Genomic DNA, 20,606 nt, shown 5'->3' with positions numbered 1-20,606 from the left:
ATTATTCAACACTTCAGTAATCAACTTGTAGGGACATCACAACAAGCAAAAGGTCTATACTGCTGATTTTTTTAGCCCATTCAATTTAAGAATCAGTTTTGATTTAAATACGGTGACCGTCAATGTCTCACCAGGAAAGGAGGCATGCGCGGGGCGAGGAAGAAGATGAGGCAAGGACGACTGATTGGATTTGATCGGACGGTTCCCAAGGGTAACGTTTTAGATCTGGCGCCGGTCATTGCTCTTTTATTCGCCACTCTCTCTGGTCCCCGGTCCCATTCGTCAGTACCGTGGCGCGGCTGAGATTCCCATCTCCGTCCCCTGACAACACTTTCCTCCCCACTTTGCCACCAACGGCGAACCCGCCAATCTCCCCCGCCTCATCCGGGCCATTGGAGACCGGGGTTTCGCTTCGCTCGTAAATCCCAATCTAGTCCACTTCTCGGCAATCCAGTCCAGCACCTCACGGTCAGCCTCTCCGATCCCATCCGATGCCCCGACCTCGATCCCGCGGGCGGGGCAAAACCAGATCCGGCTTTCAAAGGATGGATCCCGAAGAGGGCATCATACCACCGGCTCCGGAACAGGCGGCGCGTGATCCGACGGAAGAAGAGAGTACGGCGCCGGTGGACGAAGAGAGGGCAGACACTGCCGCGCTAACGGGAGAAGACGAAGGGGCGAGTGAGAATGAGGCGGAACGGACACGCGAAGAGCTCGAGCGGACGGTCACGGAGCTCAGCATCCAGAATGAGTACCTCAAGTCCCAGATCGCCGGCGCTCAACAGCTGGCGAATAGCGCCGAGGTGGAAATAGGCAGTGGTAGGGACGACGACGATGACTCCGAACTCGTTAGGAGCTTGAAGGAGCAGGTCGAAAGGCTTAGCAAGGAGGTTCAAGAGCAAAAGCAGACGCAGAAGGTCGCGGAGGCGGCTCTCGAGCATGTGAATACGTCCTACGCCGAGGCGGACGTCAAGGCTCAGGAGCTCACGGCGAAGCTCAACGAAGGTTAGTTGCTACTCTCCCCGACCCTTTCATATTGTGTTATTGCGGAACTTGGAATGCCGTGGTTGATCGACTCGATTCTTTAGTTTTTCCTGCTCCAGTATTCCAAACTTGTGTAAACCATTTCTTGAGATTTTTACACTTCTCTGAATAATGACAATATCGACTTCTGGACCTTTTTTGCTTGATCAGAATGCACCTTTTTACGTGTAATGTGGCCAGTGCTTTTTCTGCTCACATTTCCTTTTTTAGAATCTAAATCATCATTTGTTCCCATGTATGTAGCTCAACTGAAGATTGAAAAAGAACTAAAGGAACGAGATGACAAATATGTTGAGTTGGATACTAAGTTCCAGAGGCTTCACAAGCGTGCGAAAAACCGTATACAAGATATACAGAAGGTAACCACTTTAAGCTTTCTGTACATTAACTTGACAATAGTGGTTGCATTACTTTCTAAAATTTATGCAGTTAGTTTGGAAATCACTCACTGTCTGCTCAAGAATTTGCGCAAGTTATAATTTTTGATTAGTTTCTTAGTGACATCTGTAAAGAGAGATATGAAGGACTGGAGTATAACCAAAGAACTAGACATGAATAGGGGTGTATGGAAGTTAGCTATCCACTTGGTAGTACCACGAGTTGGTTTCAAGATCTAATGGGTTCCAGCTCTAGCCGACCCCAACTTGTTTGGGACTAAAGGCTTTGCGTGCTAGAACCATGAGTTGTTGTTGACTTGTTGTTTCTTGTTCATTCGTGACACAGTTTTGCATTCTTGACAGGAAAAAGATGATCTGGAAGCTCGGTTTAATGAAATTAATCAGAAGGCTATGGAAACTGCTTCTCTACAGCTAGCGGCACAACAGGAACTGGAACGTGTTCGTCACCAGGCTAGCGAGGCTTTACGGGCAATGGATGCTGAAAGACAGCAACTGCGGGCTGTGAACAACAAGTGAGTACATGTACTGGTCTCACTGTACAACGTTGTCGTGTATACATGACTTGAGGTACAACGGTGCTAGCCGCTAGATGGTGAGGGGGCCATCTATTGAATAATGTACAATTTAGAATATAGAGCCAGCTAAAGGGCAGAGACATAGCAGGGATTTGAGGGACTCGGGTAATGTACTTGATTTATCTTTTGCTTAATCTTCACTCACGATATGGCAACCTCTTACATAGAGCCTCACTGCCTTATAACCTCCTAACTACTGTAAATGCCCTTTCAACTGCTAGATATAAGGTTAGGAATGAAACCGAGTAGATCTACTGGCCCAGTTCACTCAAGTGGTGGATCAATTCCCAATTTATTGAAGCAACTAATTTGAGTGGATCAGCCCACCGACTTGCATCCGTAAACAAGAACATTAATGTTGCAACCTCTCTTATATAGAGCCACCCTACCATAAACCAAGTAAAACCTCCCAACTACTAGAGATGTGATTCAACTGCTAGTTGTAGGTCGGATGAAACTTTGTTGACCTAGTGGCCCAGCCACAACACTGCTGGATCAATTGCCACCCATTTTTTTACTTTACTTTATGAACATGTTCAGTAAAGAAATAATTAGTGTCCAACCCGCCCAACTTTCGCAGTTAAATAAGATTTCATCTTTTAAAGGGTAAAATGCACTCGAGGTCGGTAAGCTCACCTTCCAAATGTTTTGTTCTCCGCACGACCACCATGTTGGGCACCAAGCAAGCCTGAACACGAGGCAATCCAGCAGAAGAGAAGCCAGTGGTGAGAGCCCATTAATCGACGGAGGTGGTGTGACGACGTTAGCTGGCAGGCTTGATTTGGAGAAGAATTGGTCGTTGGCGATGAGCGGCGCTACTCCCCTCTGTCGATGGCAATCCTGGATCCTTCGGTGCTTCCAAATTTGGTTGCTGCAGTCAATATCCTCTTCGACCATGGATTTGGGAGGTTGGGTGGTCACCTACATCAGTGAAGGAAGAAAGGAACATACTAAGACCGATAGAGCAAGCAACCTAGCTATCAGTTAGTGTTTAGTGGTAGTAATTGACATGATGGTAAGTCAACCTGGATTCAGATAAATGGTGTTAGGTGTTAAGCTTCATGCACCAGCCAACGCAACCAAAAGTCCGAACTGATGGAATGAGCTAGGCAATCCACATATACACTTCAACACCCCCTCTCACATGTGACGCGGAAAGTCAACACGTGGACATACTCAGAGGTATGGCTCAAGAGGCCTATACCTTGACAAAGGGGGGACAACGCCAATTTTTTAGATAAACTGCGAAGCCAGGACTTGAACTCAAGATCTTGGGCTTTGATACCATGTTAAGCTTCATGCACTAGTCAACACAACCAAAAGTGATGGAAAGGGCTAGGCAATCCGCATATACACTTCAACATTAGGTAACTAGCAACTTGTAATTCCGGGTGGCCCTAGGCCAGTATATATATACGTATGTATGATACAATATGCAGAAAACCTCTTATAAAAAAGGGCAGCCCGGTTCATGTACCCTACTTACACAGGGTCTGGGGAAGGGTCCGACCACTTTGGGTCTTTTGTATGCAACTTTTCCCTACAGTTCTGCATGAGTCTGTTTTCAGGACTTGCACGCGTGACCTCATGGTCACAAGGAGCAACTTCACCTCTACGCCAAGGCCCCCCTTCAGGAAACTTTCCTTCTATAACGTGGAAAATACAAAGGGTTACATGACTAAATATATATAACTCTTAACCCCCTTGAAACTCAATGGATCAACAATACTAACTTCTGAGAGATAGAAGCTGTGTTGTGCTCTAGTTTCGGCCTTCATAAACAAATCCGCCAATAGTAACTCGAAAAACATGAAGGAGGTGACTAGCGAACCGATGTGAGAGCAGAGACAAACTGACTCAAGACATGATGGGAGATATCTGGATGAGTGACTATTAGATATACAAGACCCTCGACAAGATGACGTTAGCACGTCGGATCAGACAAGGGGTAACCATCAATAGCATAGAGGTGAATGTTGAGTTCCATGGGAGTCTCAACAGTGCGCTCATCAGTAAGAGCATCACGAGTAGGAAGATCTTGGATATACTTTCTTTGGAAATAAAAAAGCAATAAGAGGTAGAAGAGACCTCAGTCTCAAGAAAGTAGCAGAAAGGGCCAAGATCAGACATTAGAAACCGCTCACTAAGCTGTGCCCTCACAAAGACGATATACTATGGGTCGCCGTCGGTGATGGTCATGTCATCAAAATATAGAAGACAAGTCTGACTACGAGCATAAAGGTGACAAATAGTGCAAGATCATGAGCACTCGTTGAAAAACCAGTGACAGTCACCATAGAGGCAAAGTGTTCAAACAAGGTGCGAGGGGCCTTAAGGCCATAGAGAGAGCGATGAAGACGATAGACCATGCCGTCAAGAACAGATTACCAAGGCGGTGGTTGCATGTAAACTTGCGCACCCAACTCACCATTAAGAAAGACATTCTTAACATCAAGCTGAGACCCGTGGCGAAGCGAGGCCATGACAATAAGTGTGCGAACAATGGTCATATGGGCCAGATGAGAAAAAGTCTCGTCGCAATCACGACCGTGCTCCTACTAAAAGCCAGAAGCCACATGACAAGCTTTGTAGCGCTTAAGAGAACCATGAGAGCGAGTTTTAACCTTGTAGGCCCACTTACAAGTGATGGGACAAACATGAGAAGGAAGAGAAACAAAACCCCATGTACTGGTGCGCTCAAAAGCAGCAATCTCCTAGGGCATCACAAACTGTCATTCATGATGGACAACAACATCATGATAAGAAGTCATCTCAAGAACAACAACGCCATCGCTTGGAAAACTAAGGCGGTTAACAGCAGAAGTGGACAAATGCACAAGCCATAAGTTGGCAGAGCCGAGGAAGATGGCACATCGGAGGTAGATGTGCATCAGTAGACTCATCCACAATACGCGGACGACGAGTATAAAAGTGAGGAAAAGAGGGAAGAATATGAGGATGAATCATTGGAATAGACTCAGGTGATGGGGACGGGGAAGCCAATGGGGATGAAGGTGTAGAATCCTGTGACATATGAGAGGATGAGCAATGTGAGGTAGCCTTAGTTGACGAACAAGGTGAGGAAACCGTAGGAGATGGCGGCATCGGGTTTGCGACCGGTGGATGAGTAGGAAGAGTGGGATGGTGGGGCGAAGTGGGAGATGTGTCAAGAAAAATGAGGAAAGAGATATCCTACACTGAAAAGGTTGAAGAAGATGAAAGCATGTAGACGTGACGAGACTCATCAAAAGTTACATCCAAGAAATATGCATCTGACTAATGACACAAACCCACCAACGATAGCCATTATGCTCATCGTATCCTAAGAAGACACTTGACAGACGAGCGACGAGTTTGGTTCATTCACGAGGGGTAAGAAGAACATAGCAAACATAATCAAACAAATGAAGTGCTAAATAATCAGGACAATGATAAAAAAGATGCTTGAAAGGAACGCTGCCCTGCAGAGCGGATGGATGAATGTTGTTGAGATGGGTGGGAGTGGAGACAACCTTAGCCCAAAAGTGAGACGGAGGAGAGGCGGCTACAATCAACACACGAGCTGTCTGAAGGTGACGATGCTTGCGCTCAGCCACACTGTTTTGAGCATAAGCGCCAGGACAAGAGAATTGAGCAGGAGTACTTGCTCAGCAAGGACTCCACAACATCTTGGGAGATGTACTCTCCAAGTCAACACGAAACACACGGATAGGCGTAGAGAATTGAGTGTGAACCATGGTAGGAGAGCACTCACTATGGGAAGACATAAAATATACCTAGGTGTGCTGAGAGAAATCATCTATATGAAGATAATATAGTAACTCTGAAAGGACCTTGAGACTCAATCTTGCTATGAGGATAAGGTACCTGGACCTGTTTACCAACCCGACAACCCTGGCAGTCTAAAGACACCGTTGGTGACGGATCCAAGAAGGCCACGTCGAACTAAATATGATAGACGGGAGCTACATAAGTAACCAATACAATCATGCCACTGAAAAGAGTTGGTAGACAAGGCAATGGAGGTGGAGAGTCTGACGGCCGTGACGGCGGAGGAAGGTGAAGCCAGTCAAGCTCTCAGAGGCCCTGGGAGTCACGACGTTGGGGCCAACACCATGGAGAGCACCAGTGCGACGATCTTGAACAAAACAAGAGTCAAAGTCCAGAATGACCCTACAATCAGAGAACAATCTGACCATCAGAAAATAGTTGCATGCTAAGTTGAGGAACATGAGCAACATCTAGAACATTAAAAGCAAGAGTGCTAAGAATGCCTTAGCCATTAACCTGGAGGGAGGTACCATCAGTGGTAAGAACAACATGAGAATCAAAAGGTCGAATGGAGGACAAACGAGTCATGAAAAGATGCTCCAGTATCAAGAATCCACAAAGATGTACCTACGCGTGTAAAAGGTGGTCTCTCCATGCCAGAAGAGTCGCTAGCAGAACCAACATAATTTAGCAGTACCTATCGATGGAGAATCAGAATATGCAACTAGCATGCATTGAAGTCGTCTAATCTCCTGCTCAAGGAGGTTGACGTAGAGGCACTCGATGATTGAGAGCTTGATGCAATCAACACGTCGCGAAGTCGCACAATCTCCTGCTGAGTGAAGGACACAACTGAAATAGTCGACATAGCAACATCGGCAGAGGAGCGGCCACCACCTCCTGTAGCGGTTGCTGGAGGAGGCGGTGTAGCATGGCTTGTATCATCTCCAAAAGCTGGTGCAGTAGATGAGGTCGCATGTAGACAAGCACCAAGGGCCAAGGGAAGGTGTCGGTGCACTAGAGACTGGGGTCGCCTGTGCCCCAGACTTGTGCACGGGCGCCGGCAACACCCTTGGCGGCAGTACGCGAAGAAGGACCGACGGGAAGATAACCCAGGCTCGCCAAGATCACACCCCTCCAAGGGTGTGAAGAACCAGCCCAAGCTACAAGGCCCCGGCAAGCCCTCCTTGCCGGGAAGACCCACAAGGCCCCGGCAAGCCCTCCTTGCCGGGAAGACTCGCAAGGCCCCGGCAAGCCCTCCTTGCCGGGAAGACGTCCAAGGCCCCGGCAAGCCCTCCTTGCCGGGAAGAGGGGTTAGGCCACCGGCAAGGACGCCAGGCGGTAGGCTCCCTTCGCCCGCTAGGTGTCCCTCCTGTCACAGTGCCACCGACTACCACCGCTCCAGCGCATCCCTCATGCGCCAGCACAAAGCCCAGGTGTCGATACAAACAGTACAAACACCGTGTCCTGCGATAAGATGGTTAGGGCAGGGAGAGAAACAGTGGCAGTGCATGCTGCGCAGGATGCACCGTGGGTGGAATATTTGGGACTAATCCCCTACTCGCCAGCCAACCGAGCAGTTACCAGTTAATGATCTCCTTAATGTTGCAAGCAACTTCTCATCAAATCTCATGCTTATCTTCTGCAACAGGCATGCTAATTATACAATATCTTTCTTACTACTATATGCAAATCATGCGTAGGTTAAGATGTAATTTTGATGAGACACGGCTTGCTTTGGAGGCCAGGAATAGTGCCCTTGAGAAATTGCAACTGTCAATGCTTGAAAAAGAGCAGGTACGTACATGCATAAAAAAGGCTTAATAATTTCTTGTTGTTTGAATTGTGGGAAATGTGATCATGATCTTAAAACAGAAGAGAACATAATCAGTCACATGATCTTGAAGGATAAAAGAGTTGCAGGGGTACACACTTCGAATTCTGAATCGTAGTAGTACTTGAAAGGAGTAAGTGCCAACTGCCAAGATATCCTACAAAGGTGGAGATGGGGGATAGGTGATGCTGAATGCTGATCGAGTGAAAGTAATTGCGTGTTTGGTTGTGTTGCTGAGATTTGTGTAGTTATTTCTCACTCTTTGAGTATGCTGAAATAACCAAACAAGATATTAATATATGCGTACCTTCGGATGTGTATAGTTGATGCTCATGATCGGAGTTAACAATAGTTATTCTGATGAGCTAAAATAACTGAAATGGACTGATGTGATGTCTATAAAGATGCTAGAACAAATCCAAAGATCAATGCATTCTGCAGAAGATAAGAGGCTTGCATCAGTTTCAGAGCTTTCTGCTAAGCATCACAAGGTAAGAAAGAGAAGCAAGAAGGAAATTTGTAAATGTGAATTTGCAAAAGTATTAGTATTTAGGGTAATCGAATCTGGCTTCTTTCTTTTCTTAAGCAATTAGAGAGCTTGGAGGCACAGCTAGCTGAGGTTTCTGCAGAGAGGACAAAGGCATCCGAAACGATTCAATCACTGCAGGTATTAATTCGAGTGAAAAGTTATCTTTGTGCAGCATATTATGACAGACTAAGTTATATCTTGTGTCTGCCACTTAAATGTTTTCAAGCATTACTGTTTTCTTATGTGATTCGTTGTTGTCAAAGTATTCTCTAGCTGAAGAAGATAAGCCTCAACATGCTGGGAATAAGAGGGTATTAAATAGAAATCCATTATCTGTTGGAATATTTAATTTATAGTTAAACTGCCAGATGGTACTCGCGGAGAAAGATTCAGAAATAACTGGAATTGAAGCAGTATCAACCGGTGAAGCTGCCCGGCTTAACGCTACCTTGGAGGAGATTAAAGGCGAGCTTGCTCATTTAAAGGATCAACATGTATGTCAGCCTATCTTGTACTAACTCTTCCCATTGATAGTTTTTAATATATTAGACACCAAACTTGGAGGCATCTTCAATATCAATAGCACATATGCTGATTATTATCTCGTGGAAACAGTGAGCATCCAGAAATTGCACTGCTAAAAAAACTATTTATTCACATATGCTGACCATTTCTAGTGGTTAGCCTCAAGTTCAAATTTTGAAACAACTATAGTTCACATAAACCTGCCATGTTACTTCATGTTCTATCCATGTAACCTTGTTTCTGAGTATACCTACCTGCCTGGCTTGATATATAGTTTTTGTCTTGTAGATTAACTCGCCCTATGAGTTTTTTTTCAATCAACTTATTAATATGTCAAGTAGGCAGTATTTTTTTGTCCCCATGCGTCAGTAGCATATTTTAGACTTTCAGTTAACTTCCCTTAAAACAGCTTTACTGCTATATGGTTAGCACATTTTTTTAATGATGTTTTGGAGTTGGAGGCACTAACCAAAATTGTCTGACTGATAATCATTCAGGAAAAAGAAAGACAAAGCTGGGAAGCCGAATGCGAATCCCTTCGAGAAAAATTGGAAGCATCGGAAGGTGCACACTTTAGATCTGAGATAGAATCTACCAAATTTAGAAGTAAGTCTGCCCCAAACTTTCTATTTTGATTTTGGAGTAATACGTTTATACAGATATTTGGATACTCTGCAGATCAACTGGAATCAGAGTTATCAACGCAAAATCAGTTGCTTCAAAATAAAGATTCTGATGTAATTTCTGCGAAGGAGGAGGTGCATTTTATTTGAAATCTTATCTTTTCCAAAAGTTTGTACCTGCACTGGAAGCTTTTAGTCTCTACTCCCTACTCTGTAGAAGTTAGGTATTGATAACACAAGTCTTACCTCCTGGCACCACCATTGGTTTTTAAGTTGGTGACAACATAATACTTTATCTGCTGTTGTTTGGATTTGCTGCGAAGGTCGTATGGGTAGTTTGGTAGAGGAAACGGACACCCAGTTTGGCGAGATTTACAATAAGTTGGGGATGGAATATAGAACGAGATTGCTGTAGTGGAGGCCCTGGCAGTATAATAAGTAGGAACCCAATTCAAGTGGAATTGTACGTCCACTTCCCCAAGTGAGCTAGGTTCACTTCTTTAGAAGTGATTTTTGGTGCTTGCCTCGTAATTACAATGCTGACTCTTTTGTATGGATCTAGGATGCAACCAATACACTGGACTCTTTAACACGTTCAAACTCCTAAGATATGGATTCATAACACTGTAAGTAATTGACTTAGTTCATATTCCAACCGGACTCTGTCGGCCCAGTGGGACCCAGGGTACCACGACCCGTCTGTCGTTGGCCCGGAGGACGGCGCATGCCCTGGCCCGAGTGACACAGCCATACCCCGACCACTCCGGAGGAGGCCGCTTCGCGAGGGGTGTGTCTCACCATGCCCCCTCGTCGCCAGCTCAGGCCTCCCTGAGGTCTTCAAGCCCCAGGGAGCCTCGCGAGGCTTGGCGTGCGGCGCTAACCCCAGGGCAGCAGACACCGTGCCGGCCGGACATGCACGATTTCTCCTCTGGTGATTAGGAGGCAGCGTCATCTGCTCCTCCAAAAACAGGTAGCAAAAGGTTACCGCTTCGGTGATAGAGGATGGGAGCGGATCGATGTTGCAAGATGAAGGTCATCGCTGAGCCCACAGACGTGTCACGAAGACTACTTTACCAGGCGAAGATCGCCTTTAGTCAGGATAGGCCTGGCTCCTGCCCCTCTTCGAATTGCCGCTCTGTGGCCATCCTTTCCCATCGATATTTCCGGGGAAGAGGACCAAGGCACTACAAAGGGGGAAGGGCCACGTCCATGTAAAGGATCGAGCCATTCTCTCCCCCAACCCCCCGTGTACTGGAGTCTCAAGCTCCTCTATTTCCAAGGCAACCGAATCACAAACAGGAGTAGGGTTTTACTCCATCGTTGGCCCGAATTTGGGTAGCTCGTGTCTCCCCGTCGTTTTCGGTGAGGAGAAGAGGGTTCGCCGTCAACCTTGCTGTGTTTGTCGCTGTGTTGCAGGTCGCAGGCCAAGCCTTCCACTGTTCGAACCTCGTTCTTGGAGAAGCTCTTGGACGCAGATCCCAGACTCCGACATTTGGCGCGCCAGGTAGGGGGACTTGCTGTCTTCCGTCCTCGACCTTGACACCAGCATCGACATGGACGAAGCCGCCCTTGGTGCACCTAGGCCGCGCCGACGTGCGGCGCTCGAGTCCCGGTGCGAGCAGGCGCCGGGACACTCCGCCGCCCCCTCTTCGCTAGCGGGTTGCAGCTTCCCTGCTTCGCACGTCGCGCAGCTCCTGCTCGGGGGCTGCCGCGTCGTCGCCTCGCTGAGCGTGTCTGCGGCGCCCGGCCCGGGCGCGGCCCCCGGCTCGCCACCATCACTCGCGATGGCCAGGCGTTTCCTTGCTCCGTGCAAGCCTCGACGACACACGCCGGACAACCAAGGCACGCCACTTCTCTTTATCGCTGGGCGGGCGACGCGAGCGGTGGCCGCTTGCCCCCGGCCAAGGGCATCACCGACAATAGGATCTCGGGAGTCCCGAGGGTAGCCTGCATCCTCGGTGGGGCACAAGCCTCTTCGTCCCACCGTCTCCTCAACCGTTCCTCGCGAGAGGCGAACGCTGCCCTGTCGGCTCCCCGGCCCGCGGGCCAACCCCGGAGGTCCGAGGGCCCGGTCGCTTGCGCCGCCAGCGACCATCCCCGGTCTACCAGGACACCAGGCGCATTCCCCCTACTATGCACTCCCATCATCAGCGGTGTGGCGGTCTCCAGGACGCTCATCGATGGTTGAGCGGGCCTTAACCTGTTCCCGGTGGAAACTTTCCGGGCGCTCCAGGTGCCCTATGAGCGCCTGGCTCCTATTAGGCCCTTCGTGGGCGTCACCAGCAGTGCCATCCTACCCTTGGGGCAGGTGTGTCTCCCTGTCACCTTCGTCACCCACGAGAATTACTGGACGGAGTTCATCGTCTTTGATGTGGCCTCCATCGGCTTGCCCTACGGTGCCATCTTGGTCTACCTGACGCTCTCCAAGTTCATGGCCGCGGTTCATCACGCCTACGGCCACGTCAAGATGCTAGGGTGCAGCGGCACCCTCACCGTCCGCTGCGACGAGAAGGACGTGACGCACCCCCTCGCGCGCGCCTACAAGGCGGCCGCCCCCATATCTTCGGGCAGGGAGGATGCTCCAAAACCTGATGAGCCGGCGCCAGCAAAGAAGAAGCTGTTGTTCTCCCAGGAGCGGGCCAGGACCAAGAAAGTATCCTTGGACGTGAGCTGTGGGTCCCTTCCTCACCATTGGCAGTGGCCTTACTCTTGAGCAGGAGAGCCCGCTCGTCGCCTTCCTTCGGGCGAACGTCGATATGTTTGCGTGGACGGCCTCAGACATGCCGCTTGTGCCGCAAGGTCATCGAGCATCACCTGGCGGTGCGTCCCAACGCGTGCCCCGTCAAGCAGAAGGTGCGGCGCCAGGCGGCCGAGAAGCAGGATTTTGTGATTCAGGAGGTCGAGAAGCTCCAAGACGCCTGCGTCATTTGCGAAGTAATCCGCCTGGAGTGGGTTGCTAACCCCATGGTTGTCGCCAAGCCGCACGGTGGCAAGCGTATGTGCGTCGACTTCACCAACCTCAACAAGGCCTTCCCGAAGGACCACTTTCCGCTGTCGCGGATCGACCAGATAATGGACTCCACCGTGGGGTGCGACCTGCTCTGCTTCCTGGACGCCTTCTCGGGCTACCATCAAATCAAGATGGCAAGGGAGGATGAGGAGAAAACCGCCTTCATCATCCCTTGCAGAGTGTTCTGCTACTTGTGCATGGCTTTCGGCCTGAAGAGTGCGGGACCTTCCAGAGGCTGGTGGCCATCTGTCTGGGGAGCCAGATGGGGAGAAATGCAGAGGCATACGTGACGACATCGTCATCAAAAGCGTGAGGCGTGCACCCTCATCGAGAACCTGGAGGAAACATTTGCTAACCTCCGCAAGGTCAACCTTCAGCTCAACCCCGCCAAATGCGTCTTTGGTGTTCCTTTCGGCAAGCTCCTGGGTTTCCTGGTCTCTCATCGCGGCATCGAGGCTACCCTGAGAAGATCAAGGCCATCGAACAGATGCGGCCGCCTCGCAACCTAATGGAGATGCTGCACCTGGCGGGGTGCATGGCCTCGCCCGGCCGCTTCATTTCTAAGTATGGCGAGCGGTCTCTACCCTTCTTCAAGCTCATGAAGAGGTCTGGCCCCTTCAAGTGGGCCCTCGAGGCCACCGCCGCCGCCTTTGAGGACCTCAAGAGGTACCTAACGAGCCCCCTCGCAATGGTCGCCCCGCGCCCACGCGAGCGCCTGCTATTGTGCCCGGCGGCCACCCCTCAGCCGACCAACGCGGCCCTTGTAGTGGAGCGAGAGCAGCAGGCCTGCGCCAAGAGGAAGCCCGCTGAATCCGCGCCTACGGGCACCAACCCTGTAGAGGCTTCATGCGAGAGCCCCCAGGGCTCTGACGACGCCCCTTTGAGGGCCCTCCTCTAGACGCCTGGACCACCCTCAGGGGACCACCGGGGCCCCTCCTTCGGAGGCCCTCGGGGTGCAGCCGCCAGGGCCCCCTTATGAGCACGACTCGGACACCACGATCACGTGCCTCGTCGAACACCTCGTCTACTTCGTCAGCATGGTGTTGCGAGACGCGCGAGCGGTACCCCATGCAGCAGAAGCTCCTGCTGGTGCTCCTCATGGCCTCTAGGAAGCTGCGACACTACTTCCTTCCAGGGGCACCCGGTCAGGGTGATCTCCTCTTACCCATTGGAGCAAGTCCCGCGGAGCCCGAACGCCACCGGCTGCGTGGTCGAGTGGACATCGAGCTGAAGGGCTGGAGTTCCTCACCACCAGGACCACCAAGGGCGTGGCTTTGGCGGACTTCATGGCGGAATGGACGGACCCTCACCAGGACGAGCCCCACGAGTCGCCCTCGCCTGAGGAGGCCGTCTCTGGGGCTAGAGCATGCACTTCAACGGAGCCTTCACGCACTAGGGCGCGGTGGCTGGCGTGGTTCTCACCACGCCCATATGTGATAAGCTTTACTATGCAGTGCAACTCTCTTTTTGGCGCACCAACAAGGTCTACAACAACATCGCCGAATACAAGGCACCTACCGCTGGGCTCAAGGCCGCCATCGCGCTTGGAGTCAGGCGCATCATCATCAAAGGGGACTCGTAGCTCCTCGTCTACTTCTCCAACAAGAAGTACAAGGCGAAGAATGAGCACATGACAACCTATCTGGAGGAGGTGCGCAAGCTCGAGAAGCGCTTCATGGGCATGGAGCTCCAGCACATCCCTCGTGGCGACAACAGCGAGGCGGACGAGACCGCCAAGCATGCCTCTTGCCGTGCGCCCCAGAGCCCCGACGTCTTCGAAGAGCGGCTCCTGAAGCCCTCGGCAGCGACTTCCGGTTGCCGGCCCCGTGACGCCTCACAAGGAGCTCCCTCCCGCGTCACCCATGGGCGCACCAGACTACGGTCCACCCTTAGGGATCCATCTCCTGCTGCCACTTGAGCTGCGGCCCGAGAGCTGGATTGCGGAAATCAAGGCCTACCTAGAGGGAGGCGCCCTCTCGGAAATCGATGCAAAAGCAGAGCGTGTGGTCTGCTAGGTCGCCCTCTACCACTTAAAGGAGGGTGCCTGTACCGCCACCGCTCGAACGGGGTCGCGCCGCGGTGCATCTCCAGGGAGCAAGGATGTGAGTTGCTCGCAGATATCCATGGAGGTGACTGCGGCCACCACTCATCCTCGCGCATCCTCGCAGGCATAGCATTACGCAGTGGCTTCTACTGGCCCGTAGCGCTCGAGGATGCTACGAAGATGGTGCAGGCGTGCGAGGCTTGCCAGTTCCATGCCAAGCAAATCCATCAGCCGACGCAATGGCTCCAGACCATTCCCCTCTCGTGGCCCTTTGCGGTCTGGGGGTTGGATATCCTCAGGCCCTTCCCTCGCGCGGCCGGCGGCTATCGCTTCCTCTACGTCGCCATTGACAAGTTCACCAAGTGGGCTGAGGTCTAGCCTGTCCGGACCATACCGGCAGGCTCAATGTTCAAGTTCATCAAGAGCTTGGTGTGCCATTTCGGCGTCCCCAGCCGCATCATGACGGACAATGGCTCGCAGTTCACTAGCGGCCTCTTCAAGACCTACTGCGCCTCAATTGGCACACAGATCTACTTTGCCTTCGTGGCACATCCTTGAAGCAACGGTCAGGCAGAGTGGGCCAACGTGGAGGTCCTCAAAGGTCTCAAAGACCAGGAGCTTCAAGAACCAGCTCACGACCCGCGACAAGGGCTGGCTAGACGAGCTCCCGTCGGTACTGTGGTTCATCCACACCACAACGACCAAGCCTATCGGTGAGACACCCTTCTCCCCTAATCTACGGAGCGGAAGCGGTCCTCCCGGCCGAGATTAAGCATCGGTCCCCACGGGTTTTAGGCGTTTGACGAGTCTCGTCAAGACGGCCTTCGGGAGGACGTTGCTCTTCCACGAAGAGGCCTGCCGCCAGGCTGCTCTGCGCGCATCGAGGTACCGGCAGGTGTTGTGTCGCTATCGCAGCCGCAACATACGCCCCCGCACCTTGGAGGTGGGCGACCTGGTACTCCGCCGAATCCTCTCCATAGAGGGTCTCTTTAGGGTCACACACATCTCCAGGCCCGACGCGACACGACTCAAAACGACGGAGGGTGTTCCAGTGCAAAACGCATGGAACAACCAACATCTCCGCAAGTTCTATACGTGACTCCACAAATACGAGCAAGATGGAGCTGTACACGCTTCGAGGTTCTCTCTACCCACGATGCCTTCGGCACGTGAGAGTCCCTTCCCACTCTCGTGGAACCCCATGCTCCACGCTGGTGGAAACTCCTGTTGGAGAACTTTGCATGGGAAACAAATTTTTTCCTACGCACACGAAGACCTATCATGGTGATGTTCATCTACCAAAGGGAGATTGGATCCACATACCCTTGTAGATCGCTAAGCGAGAAGCGTTAAGAAACGCGGTTGATGTAGTGGTACAGCTTCGTGATTTAAATCACCGTCGTCGCACGATCCGTTCTGATCTAGCGCCGAACGGACGGCACCTCCGCGTTCAGCACACGTACAACTCGATGACGATCTCCGCCTTCTTGATCCAGCAAGAGAGACGGGGAAGTAGATGAGTTCTTCGGCAGCGTGACGGCGCGCCGGTGGTGGTGATGATCTACTCCTGCAGGGCTTCGCCCGAGCTCCGTAGAAATCCGATCTAGAGGAAGAACTACATGGTATAGGTTTGAGTTGCACGTGGCAAAGTTGTGTCTCAAAAGCCCTAAAACCACCAATATATATAGGAGGGGAGGGGCTAGCCTTGGGGCTCAAGGGAGCCCCAAGGGCGCCGGCCGATTGGGAGGAGGTGGACTCCCACCCCAATTCTGTTTGGGGGAAGGAGTCCACTCCTTCCTTCCCACCTCCCTCTTTCCTTGTTTTTTCTTTTCCTTTGATTTTTTCTCCTTGTGGCGGCATAGCCCACTTGGGCTAGCCTCACCAGCCCACTAAGGGCTGGTGCGCCACCCTAGTGCTACTGGGCTCACTCCCGGGTGGGTGGGCCCCTCCCGGTGAATACCCGAAACCCATTCGTCACTCCCGGTACACTGCCGGTAATGCCCGAAATCTTTCCGTGACCAAATGAAACCATCCTATATATCAATCTTTGTTTCCGAACCATTCCGGAAACCCTCGTGACGTCCGTGATCTCATCCGGGACTCCGAACAACCTTCGGTCACCAACACATATAACTCAACTATACTAAAACATCATCGAACCTTAAGTGTGCAGACCCTGTGGGTTCGAGAACTATGCAGACATGACCCGAGACACTCCTCAGTCAATATCCAATAGCGGGACCTGGATGTCCATATTGGATCCTACATATTCGACGAAGATCTTATCGGTTGAACCTCTGTGCCAAGGATTCATATAATCCCGTATATCATTCCCTTTGTCCTTCGGTATGTTACTTGCTCGAGATTTGATCGTCGGTATCCCTATACCTATTTCAATCTCGTTATCGGCAAGTCTCTTTACTCATTCCGTAATACAAGATCCCGTGACTCACACTTGAATCACATTGCTTGCAAGGCTTGTATGTGATGTCGTATTACCGAGTGGGCCCCAAGATACCTCTCCGTCACACGGAGTGACAAATCCCAGTCTTGATCCATGCTAACTCAACGGACACCTTCGGAGATACCTGTAGAGCACCTTTATAGTCACCCAGTAACGTTGTGACGTTTGATACACATAAGGTATTCCTCCGGTGTCAGTGAGTTACATGATCTCATGGTCATAGGAATGAATACTTGACACGCAGAAAACAATAGCAACAAAATGACACGATCACATGCTACGTTCATAGTTTGGGTCTAGTCCATCACATGATTCTCGTAATGATGTGATCCAGTTATCAAGTGACAACACTTGCATATGGTCAGAAAACCTTAACCATCCTTGATCAGCCGGCTAGCCAACTAGAGGCTTGCTAGGGACATTGTTTTGTCTATATATCCACACATGTATCTATGCTTTCATTCAATACAATTATAGCATGGATAATAAACGATTATCGTGAAACAGGAAATATAATAATAACTATTTTATCATTGCCTCTAGGGCATATTTCCAACAACTCCTACCCACTATCGTGGAAGCCCCATGCTCCGCGCTGGTGGAAATCTCCTACCCACTTTCGTGGAAGCCCCGTGCACGGCGCTGGCGGAAACCCCACGCTCGGACATGGCGGACCATTTGACAATGAGGGTGCCTTTCAGCTGCATAAACCTCAGGCCGACCCATGCCCGTCATGGCAGCGCATCTGTCAAACTTTGAGGGGCGCTTCTCGGCCACAGCCTCAAGCTGACCCGTGTCAAGCATGACAACATGTACTTTTCTGTTATGTAATGAACCTACTTCATGAATCGGTAAAGTTCATTTCTCTCAAGAATTTCTATGCACTTGCAGCTGTGCGTCAAGGGGGGACCTTGAGCATCGCTCCTTGGGGGCTCATACCGGCCCCAAGAGCCCTACCCTGTTGGGTGTGCGCCCCAGGTATACCAGCGACGGTTGTAGCCCGCCACGGGGGCTGGGTCCCGACGACGCAGGACGCAAAGGCAACACAAAGGAGAAAGAAGGGCCTCGAGAGATAAAGCGGAAGCGCGCGAAAGTAGCGGGTGTTTAAAGACATGACGGTGCCATACATAATGTTTTTTTATGCCTCACAGGGCTACGTCACTTGCGCAGGGGCATAAAGGAAAGGATCGTCATCCGTCGGGGACCCGTCACAGGCATCGCCCAAGCCTAGTCGGAGTCCTTGTCTTCACTCTTGACGCTCCGGGGGCTCCCATCGCTGTCGCTTCCGCCGGACGAGTCGGAGTCGCTTTCGCTCTCCGCGCAGCACACCACGCGGCCACCGGCGACCCCGAAGAACTTCACGAAGAGGGTTGCATCTCCGTCGAACCTGAAGCGCAGGACTTGCCCGCGCAATAGGTCGTGGGAGCGGGCAAACGGTTTCCACCCCCGGTCTAGAAACATGAACCCGGGCGTGTGTGTGGGGGGACTTCACCGCGACCTAGGAGGGACCGTTCCAGCAGCCGTCCGCTTGCAACCGCAGGCCCGAGGGCCCGCGGTCCACCAGCACCCTCGTGAAGGAGTCTGAAAGCCGGAGCCAGCTGCAGGGTCGGCGGTGCAGTCCCACGATGAACTCGTGCGTGACCTCCGTTGCGTGGGTGTCCGCCGTGGGGGCATCGTATGGAGGAGAAGGGGAGCGCGCCGCGCCGCCCATGACCGCGGGTCGCGGGTGCCCCCCGAGTGCTGGGTCCGGCCTCTGCCGCGACGGCCAAGGCTAGTGCTCGGCCTCTAGGAGGAGTCCTCTTCGTCGCGGCCGAGGCGCGACCTCGGCCCCTGCGTCTCGCTGGCGTTAGCTTAGGCGGCCTCGCTTCCTCCGCCGCCCCCTGGCCTTTCTCGGCGGCCGAGTGTTTCCGTTTGGGAGCCATGGCCGTGACGGCTAACGCCGGATTGGGAGAGCGGAGGGGCGTGAGTCCGAGGAGTCGGTTGCGGACAGGAAAGGTAATGGAGTTCCAGTACCCCGCGTGGCTTGGCTTTATGGCCGAGGCGGCGGTTACCGAGGCGTCGCAAAGAGTGGAGGCACCGCACTCGCAGAAGCCGCCACACGTCGCCCTTGGGCCCGTCAGCTCGATGGGGCCCCGCGCCGCTTCATCCCGAACGGACAGAACGTGCACGCCGCAGGTCGGGGGGCTAATGTCGGCCCAGTGGGACCCAGGGTACCACGGCTTGTCTGCCACTGGCCCGGAGGAAGAAGCACTGACTGTCCCGAGTGACACGGCCATGCCCCGACCACTTCGGAGGAGGCTGCTTCGCGAGGGGTGTGTCTCGCCATGGCCCCTCACCGCTAGCTCAGGCCTCACTGAGGCCTTCAAGCCCAGGGAGCCTCGCGCGCGTGATGCTAACCGCATGGCCCCGCGCCCACCACTTGGGCGGCGCGCTTGCATGGAAAGGGCAGCAGACGCCGTGCCGGCCGGCACAGACAGGCACAATTTCCTCTCTGGTGATTAGGAGGCAGCGCCATCTGCTCCTTCAAAAGCAGGTAGCAAAAGGTTACCGCTTTGGTGATAGTGGATCGGAGCGGATCTATGCTGCAGGATGGAGGTCATTGGCGAGCCCACGGACGCGTCACGAAGACTACTTTGACTACTTTACCAAGCGAAGATTGCCTTTAGTCAGGATAGGCCTGGCTCCTGTCCCCCTTCGATTTGCCGCTCTGTGGCCACCCTTTCCTGCCGATATTTCCGGGGAAGAGGACCAAGGCACTACAAAGGGGGAAGGGCCACGTCCATGTAAGGGGATCGAGCCATTCTCTCCCCCAACCCCCAGTGTAATGGAGTCTCAAGCTCCTCTTTTTCCAAGGCAACCGAATCACAAACAGGAGCAGGGTTTTACGCCATCGGCGGCCCGAACCTGGGTAGCTTGTGTGTCCCCGTCATTTCCGGTGAGGAGGAGAGGGTTCGCCGTCAACCTTGCTTGCTGTGTTTGTCGCTGTGTTGCAGGTTGCAAGCCAAGCCCCCCAGTGTTCGAACCTCGTTCTTGGAGAAGGTTGTGGACGCAGATCCCAGACTCCGACAGACTCCTCTTGGTTAACACTTCCTAACATGTGATGGTTGGACCAGTTAGCTCTGCATGTCCGGATATTTCTCTTTATGGTATGTTCTGTAGCTGACAGCTCTGATAGCCAGAGTATTATGCAACAACAATATAATGCATCTTTGCCTCAAGCATTGCAAGTTGGTTGTGTTCCAAATGCTTGACCTGAGGACTTTTCAAGGGTTGCGATTTAGGATGGAGTACAGAGGCAGTAACACGATAAAATGAAAATGAGAGTTCCTCTGAACTCATCAAATAAGTACTTAAGTAGTATAAGCTGGGATATTTTTGTTTGGACCAAAGATAGTGACCTGATCCAGTTCTGCAGTTAGAGGTCAGCCAAGAATAGCAGAGCTAGCCGAGGTGTTTACAAGGGTTTATTCACACATAGGCTGGTAAAAAATATAGCCGGAAAAGAGATGAGTAGAAGTTGACGAAATGTCTGAAATGTCTGTCTAGTACTACCTCCGTCCCATATTAGTTGACTTAGATTTGTCTAGATATGGATGTACCTAATTTAAACGTGTCTACATACATCCGTATCTAACAAATCTAAGACAACTAATTCGGGATGGAGGGAGTATAACCTTAATAGGCAACAAAACCTGACAGTACCTTACTATGAGAGATTGAACTAGCGAGGACTGAGGAACCACCGTGTCTATTTTCCTCAGTGTTCTGGTTACACGATGATTCTTTTTA

The 20,606-nt window shown here is 51.7% G+C and overlaps 1 protein-coding gene across 4 annotated transcripts in view; it reads left to right on the top strand.

Annotated features, from left to right (window-relative positions):
• Positions 1-281: 281 nt before the first annotated feature.
• Positions 282-20,606, top strand: part of LOC123426227 (protein GRIP) — a 55,596-nt gene continuing 35,271 nt past the window's right edge. For 2 of the 4 annotated variants that reach the window (XM_045110018.1, XM_045110016.1), the window contains exons 1-9: positions 283-1,005; positions 1,288-1,403; positions 1,785-1,954; positions 7,492-7,585; positions 8,027-8,113; positions 8,209-8,289; positions 8,520-8,645; positions 9,174-9,282; positions 9,355-9,434. In XM_045110018.1, coding sequence (XP_044965953.1) covers positions 492-1,005; positions 1,288-1,403; positions 1,785-1,954; positions 7,492-7,585; positions 8,027-8,113; positions 8,209-8,289; positions 8,520-8,645; positions 9,174-9,282; positions 9,355-9,434 — 1,377 coding nt within the window. In that variant the 5' untranslated portion in view covers positions 283-491. Of the gene's footprint in view, positions 1,006-1,287; positions 1,404-1,784; positions 1,955-7,491; positions 7,586-8,026; positions 8,114-8,208; positions 8,290-8,519; positions 8,646-9,173; positions 9,283-9,354; positions 9,435-20,606 lie in introns of all 4 variants that reach the window. The other 2 variants (XM_045110017.1, XM_045110014.1) reach the window with 2 other exon arrangements.

The sequence above is a fragment of the Hordeum vulgare genome, chromosome 2H (assembly GCF_904849725.1).
Source record: "Hordeum vulgare subsp. vulgare chromosome 2H, MorexV3_pseudomolecules_assembly, whole genome shotgun sequence".
Lineage (NCBI taxonomy): Eukaryota > Viridiplantae > Streptophyta > Magnoliopsida > Poales > Poaceae > Hordeum > Hordeum vulgare.
Note: the sequence above shows the minus strand (reverse complement) of the source record. Positions and strands in the feature narration are given on the sequence as shown.